Raw genomic sequence first — 7,365 nt, 5'->3', positions numbered from 1 at the left:
GTCAGTGGCAGTGGCCCTATTCCGAGAGCTTGGTAGCCACATTGGTTAGTGCCTTCCATGTTGGACACTGCAGATACAAAATGTGCCCATCATTACAGAAAGTTCTATCAGACAGTGCTAAATTCTGGAATTTGCCACCCAAAGTCTGGTCCTCAGATGAGCAGCAGCACCTGGGAACTTGTTAGGAATGCAAAATCTAGAATGCCACCCAAGACCTTCCAAATCAAAGTCTGCATTTTAATAAGATTCCCCAGTGATTCTGTACTCAAATATAAGATTCCTTCTGGCCCTAAAAAGAAAATTTAAGAATCCAAATATCTACTTGACAAAGTCTTTGAGAAAGAAACCAGCAAGCACCTTATCAAAATTCTGATTCACTGATTGGCCTAAAAGGAAAGAATTGGGAATGTCTGAAGAAAGATCACAGAATGGCCATCCCTGCATGGGAGCAAGAGGAAGGGTATCAGCAGATGTCTGACGGGGACATGGATGGCATCCCAGTGCTGGGAGCGGTACTGCCCTGCTCCTACCTCTAAGCTGCCCATCAACCTGGGCATTCAATCTCCACCTAATGAACAGAGGATGGAAGTTCTCAATTTTCTGGGGCAGCAAAGAAACAAGAAGAAATGGATTGAATTTGCTGGGCACCTTATTTTCAGGAAGTCTTAAGGTGCTTGCTAAGGCTCCCCACATTAAACCTCAGCAGGAAGGAGCAGGCGGGTCTTATATTCGATTAGGGAAAATGATGGTGACCGAAGGGCAGACTGGAATACCAGCCCCTGGGCTTGTCCAAAACTCTGCTCTGTGGCTTCAGCTATAAAACAGGAGAGAATGTGTTCAGTCCTCTCACTGCAGAAAGTTTTGGTGTCTTGGTGACAGGCTGTTTTCAGCACAAAAACAAGAAGGATAATATTAGAGCTGTTGCTTGTTAAGAAAACATGTGCCTCTTACAGTACAAAATTGCAGCAATATATCTTATTTAATTGATATTAGATTTTATTGCATAATGTTAAAATTTTAATGTTTCCACAAATCTCTTTCATTTCAAAGAAATGTCTGTTTTAAGAACACATTGTACAAGGATGAAGGCAAGAGAAGGGAAAATAGATTCAGAATATACATTATTAATTTTTTAGGAAGCTAGTGAAATGGTGCCCCATAAAGGGAATTAGAAAAAATTAAAACAGCTGGGATTTCTGATTAGCTTTAGAGAAGAATCTGCTAATTTAAGACATAGTCTTACAGAGACAACTATTTTGATGCAGGAAGAAAAAAGTGAGCAGATAGTGGAAATGGGTTTGTGACTGGTAGAAAGTATGACGTGTCCCAGGCAGGGACAAACACGACGAGCTGAGCGTCCTGTTGTGGAATCCGGGAATGGTGCAGGGAAGAAGCCCTGCCCGGGAGTCAGGGAAGCCAGGTGTGGGTCCAGCTGTGCCATGTACTCTGTGTGATGATAGCTGACAAATTTCAGTAAGCACTCAGAGTCTCGGTTCCCACTGTGTAAAGTGCAAAGGGCATCCACAGGCTTTGGGTGGGAGTGGGGGGCAGTGGCACGAAGAGATGCCTTATGAACAATGCCTACAACATAATAGGCAGTTAATACCTACCAGTGTACCAATTAGTCAAATAATGGTTTGGGGTCAAATCCAAAGCAATGGCAAAGTAAGTGCATAGGGACACGCCTGGGAGGAGAGGCAGCAGCTCCTGGCCTGCTCTGGCGCAGGCCTCTTGCCCTCTGCCCACCTGCCCACTGAGTCTTCATGCCTGCAGCGAAGCAGGCCTGACTTGGGTTGGCAATGCTGGGGCAGGTTCAGGAGCACAAGGGCCTGTGGTCTCCGTCTTCCTGGGGGCTATGCATGTGAGTACTGCCAACCTTCAATCCAAACTCTGATTCCGAAAGGAAGCAAGCTTACAGGAAGAAAGAACTGTGGCCTTTTGCTGGTCCCCATTTCAATTACCATTCTAATTCCCTTTCCTCCGCATGGAGTAAGAACATGCTTGCAGGTGGGATCTGGAATCTCTGCTAAGGCCAGTCCCACATGGTAATGACCCTTCTTCAGCACTCAAGTTCTTCCCATATCTCTTTTCTGCTCTGAGCATTTCCATTCAGATTAAGTGGCAGGAACGGCAAGTCCTCCCTATTCTTGCTGGAGAAATTCACACTCATTCATTCCCAACCTGCCTATTTCTCCATCTTATTTCTGCCCTTCACTAACCTCGTTCAGCCTGAACACAGAAAGAGAATAATTTCCTCACCTCTGGTTGCTCAGTTCACACCCTCCGGCCAATGCCAGATTCATCTCTCACATGACGTGTGTAATTCACTGGTTCTAACAGTGTTAAGCTGCCCCATAAACCCAGCCCCATCCTATTTAATGGGAGCAAGGAATTGATTTGAGAGTATTTAAAAATTGATCAATATCATCATTAAAATTCCATACGTATAATACTCTTTAGATATTTTCATGTCGATCAAAAGAGAAGAATATCAGATTTATTTTATATTGTTCCACACAAACCCAAGTCTTTCTGAGTGCATCACAGACCTAAATCTGCATGGCTGATGGGGTGGTAACAGCCTCAGAGCACCTTCATTTTAATTATTCCAGATCTGGGAATAAAGAAAAGATGATTAACTCAGTAACAAAAATATTCTTATTTTCCTTGTAAGATTCTTGGGAGGGAAGGATGCTCAGAGGGTGGGTAGGGGTGGAGGAGGGAAGAAGCAATGGTTACAGAGCAGATACAGTGGCCTCAGTTCAATGACACATTTAAGTTTGGATGCCCTTGGAAAGCTTTCTGGTCTGTAAAATTAGAGCACAAGAAAGCGGATGATGTTTAAAGAGTAATCTTACATAATACAGTTATTGACATATCAGCCCAGGGTTCAACTATTAAGGCTTATAATATTGAATGGTTGCCTTTATTAATGAACAATTCCTACCTAACAGACCAGTACAGAATTTAGAGCTTAAAATAATCAGCATTTATTACACACATGTCTGTGGTCATCTGGTGGGCTGGCTGGGACTGGTTGGTCTAGGATGGCCTCTCTCACATATGTCTGGCAGTTGGGTGGCCATTGGCTGAGTTGGTGGATCAACTGGCCAGGTGCCTCTCACCATGCAGCCATCCAACCTGGTGCGACAGGATGCATGATGGCCCCCCAAAGATGTTCGTGTCCTAATGCCCAGAAGAGGGACTCTGCAGATGTGATTAAGTTAAAGGTCTTGAGAGAGGGAGATAGATCATCCTGGATTACCTGGGTAAGCGCAATGTATTAACAGGGGTTCTGATAAGAAGGGGTCAGGGATCAGAGCCAGAGAGAGAAGATAAAAGGATGGGAGCAGAGGTTAGAGAGGAGGGAAGATGCAACATTGCTGGCTTTGAGACAGAAGAAGCATCCATGAACCAGGAAATATAGGCAGCATATAAAAGCTGGAAAAGGCAAGGAAACAATTTCCCCTTAGAGGCTCCAGAAGCATCACAGCACCTGGACCTGTTTTAGACTTGACCTGCAGAATTATAAGGGAATAAATATGTGTCTTTAAAACACTAAGTTTGTGGTAACTTGTTACAGCAGCAATAGGAGGCTAATGCAGCTGGACTTGTTAACATGGCAGTAGTAGGCTTCCAAGAGACCATGCAGGATTGAGTCATAGCTCAGAATTGTCACTGTCATTTCTGCCACATTCTATCCTGAGTCACAAGGCCAGTTCAGATGCAAGAGATGGCGAAATAGACCCCACCCGTTGATGGAGTCTGTTTGTCTCACCTCTGGGTGGGAGAAGCTGCAAAGTCCTATTGCGAGGAGTGAACACAGAAAGGGGTGAAAACTGTGGCCATTTTTTGTGATCAGTTTCCCACTATGCCCTTTACAAATGTCGGAGGACATTGAAAAACACTTTCTGACCGTGGTTTCTTTTTCATTTTCAGGGACACAGGAAGCATGGGTGTCCGGACCTTAGGCACTGCTATCTTCCTGAGTCTTTGGGAGACTTATGTGTGTCCCAGAAGTCCTGGATGGATGGACTTTATCCAGCACTGGGGAGTTTGTTGTTGTGTTGCTTTCATTTCGGCAGGCCTCCTTTCCGTGGCCTTCTGCTGGTTTCTGTCATCGGTCGCAGCACTCACCACCTCTTGGATTAGCATGTGTGTTCTGCTGTGTTGCTCCAAGCACGCGCGATGTTTCATTCTACTCGTCTTTCTCTCCTGTGGCCTGCGTGAGGGCAGGAACGCTTTGATTGCAGCTGGCACGGGGATAGTGATATTTGGACACGTGGAAAATATTTTTCAGAACTTTAAAAGTCTCCTAGACAGTATGACTTGCAATCTAAGGGCAAAGAGCTTTTCCATACATTTTCCACTTTTGAAAAAATATATTGAGGCAATTCAGTGGCTTTATGGCCTTGCCACCCCACTAAGTCTATTTGATGACCTTGTTTCTTGGAACCAGACCCTGGCAGTCTCTCTTTTCAGTCCAAGCCACGCCCTGGAGGCACAGCTAAATGACACCAAAGGGAAAGTCCTGCATATCTTGTACCAGATGACAACTGCAACAGAGGTGGTGTCCTCACTGGGTCAGAAGCTATTTGCTCTTGCAGGGCTTTTGCTGGTCCTACTTGGCACTGGCCTCTTCATGAAGCGATTTTTGGGCACTGGTGGTTGGAAGTATGAAAACATTTACATCACCAGACAATTTGTTCAGTTTGACGAAAGGGAGAGGCATCAACAGAGGCCCTGCGTCCTCCCGCTGAACAAGAAGGAAAGGAGGAAGTATGTTGTCATCCCGTCTTTCTGGCTGACTCCTAAAGAAAGGAAAAACCTGGCGCTGTTTTTCCTCCCCATCCTTACCCATCTCTACATCTGGGTGCTGTTCGCTGCCGTAGATTATCTGCTGTATCGGCTCATTTTCTCAGTGAGCAAACAGTTCCAAAGCTTGCCAGGTTTTGAGGTTCACTTGAAACTGCACGGAGAGGTAGGGGCTCACGGGCACGTCTCGTGTTGCATCGTGGCTGTTTGCTGGTCTGTCTTGCAAAAGATCATGAACTTCCTGAGGCAGGGGAGTGTCTTCTTCACCTTTGCTTTCCCAGCGCCCAGCACACTGCTTGCCACATAGAAGGAGCCCAACAAATGCAGGTTCAGTTGAAGTCCTGATGTTAGGGTGTGATTCTGTATTCATTTCCTGTGGCTACTGTAACAAATAGCACAGTGTGGGTGGCTTCAAACAACAGACGTTTATTATCTTACAGCTCCGGCGGTAAGAAGTCCGAAATGAGTATCACTGGGCTACAATCCAGGTGTTATTGGCGGGGCTGCATTTTCTCCAGACTCCGGGGGAGAATCCACTCTTGCCTCCCCCAGGTTTGTGGTGGCCGCTGACATTCCTTGGCCTGTGGCTGCTACCACTCTCGTTTCTGCTTCAGCCTTCGTGTTGCCTTATTCTGTGTATGGAAAACTTTTCTCTGCCTCCCTCTTAAAGAACACGTGTGATTGCATTAGGGCTCCGCAGGATAACCCAGGGTAATCTCTCCATCTCAAGATCTTTAACGTAATCACGTTTGCAAAGATGCTTTTCCTGAATAAAGGAACATTTACAGGTTCCAGGGACTAGGCCCTTATATCTTTGGGGGCCATTTTTAGCCTCCTACTGTCAACAGCTGCTGACACATGGCAGTGGGTGTCTCTGATGTTGAACATGAGGTTGATTCTCAAGCAAAATCAGGAGTGTCTGGTATGAACCTAAGAGACCAGGATTTGGGGTCTGCCTTCAGACTTGTGCAAGCAGACTTTGAACAACTTCTCTGAGTGAGAACTTCTTTTCTGTGCTACTGAGTCCTTATCAAATGTCGGAGTGCTCTCAATGCATCAGCGTATGCTTAAAAGATGATTGTTGGAAAAGGGCTCCTAAGTAACCCAATAATATGGCTGGCAATAGTAGCTGGCAGCACTCATTTAAAAAAATGCTACCCAGCTATTCTTTGGATTTTTTTTGAGATAGTTATTATGTCAGTGGTTCTCAACCTTAAATGTGTATTAAGAATTTCCTGGAATCAGGTGTGGTGGCTCATGCCTATAAATCCCAGCACTTTGGGAGGCTGAAGCAGGATGACCGCTTGAGGCCAGACATTTGAGACCAGCCTGGGCAATAGAGCAAGACCCTGTCTCTACCAAAAAAAATTTTTTTTAAATTAGCCAAGTGTGGTGGTTTGCATCTGCAGTCCCAGCTAATCAGGAGGCTGAGGCAGGAGGATCACTTGAGCCCAGGAGTTTGAGGTTGCAGTGAGGTATGATTGTGCCACTGTACCAGCTTAGGTGACAGAGGGACACCCTATCACTAAAAAAAAAAAATTCCTGGGGGAGATACAGAGTATCAGGCATTTATAATTTACAGAGATTTTGTTTTAAATGGGAGAACATTTTTAGTAAGCACACCATGAGATTGCAAGGTAGGTGATGCATAGACCCACACTTTGAGAAACTGGTTTGGGTGCCAGCAAGCAAGGACCTTCTAAACCAGTGGTCCTCGACCTTGACCACAGAGTTGCATCACTGCAGAACTGAACAAACAAACTGACTCAATAATTCTTTCCAGAATCCCCAGGGATTCTGATTTAATTAGACTGGGGTGAAAGATTTTGAAAGCCTCCCCAAGTAATTCTAATGTGTAGCCAAAATTGAGAACCACTGTTCTAAACCCATCCCCCAAATAACAAAGCCAGAAATTTAACCTCTAATCACCACGGGATGGATCTGGGAAAAATATTAATTGGCCAAGATAGTGCCTTTCTCTGAGCTGATGCCTCCTGTGTCTTGAGGAACTGGCTTTCTTTCCTCTCCTTCTCCCTTCTCTAATTGGCAGCTGGGTGCCAACAGAGGAGACGCTGGTATTTGTGTGTCCCACCTTCATCTTTTCTCTTCCATTTTCCCTGTGGAAATTTGTGATCATGTTGACATTTCAGAGGATCTGGATATCGTCAGATCCTTGTATTTTTTTTTTAACCCAGAAGTTGTGAAGCCGAACCAGGGGGGGCGTGTGTGTCCATGTGCATGTGTGTGTGGGACGCTCACCAGCCCGGGCTGGTGAAAACGCTCCTCTTCATCAGGCTGCGATGGGTTGTGCTGCTGTGGGGGGAATCACAGAGGGGAAATGGTAGCAACGTTGCCTGCAAACCTTCCTTTGAAACCCCATTTTCCATCTCTCTCTGTGTCTCCCAGGGCCTCGGATCCTCCTGCTGCGTCCACACTTTCCCTCCACTTTCCTCCACCTCAGCACATACGTCCCTCAGCTCCTGCCCTCCTAATCCAGCTGCTTCTCAGAGTTGATTACTCCGAGCTCCCTGCTTCCCCTGAAGAGATCAG

At 45.7% G+C, this 7,365-nt stretch overlaps 1 protein-coding gene across 1 annotated transcript in view; it reads left to right on the top strand.

The window, feature by feature from the left end:
- DCSTAMP (dendrocyte expressed seven transmembrane protein) overlaps positions 1-7,365 on the top strand; it is a 15,742-nt gene that overhangs the window by 4,809 nt on the left and 3,568 nt on the right. The window contains exon 2 of the mRNA XM_012645313.1: positions 3,940-4,779. Within this exon, the coding sequence (XP_012500767.1) occupies positions 3,953-4,779 (827 nt within the window). The 5' untranslated portion in view covers positions 3,940-3,952. The remainder of the gene's footprint in view (positions 1-3,939; positions 4,780-7,365) is intronic.

The sequence above is a fragment of the Propithecus coquereli genome, unplaced genomic scaffold (assembly GCF_000956105.1).
Source record: "Propithecus coquereli isolate 6110/MARCELLA unplaced genomic scaffold, Pcoq_1.0 Scaffold23, whole genome shotgun sequence".
NCBI classification, from domain to species: Eukaryota; Metazoa; Chordata; class Mammalia; order Primates; family Indriidae; genus Propithecus; species Propithecus coquereli.
The sequence above is the reverse complement of the archived record's forward strand: the minus strand, read 5'-3'. Positions and strand labels throughout refer to the sequence as shown.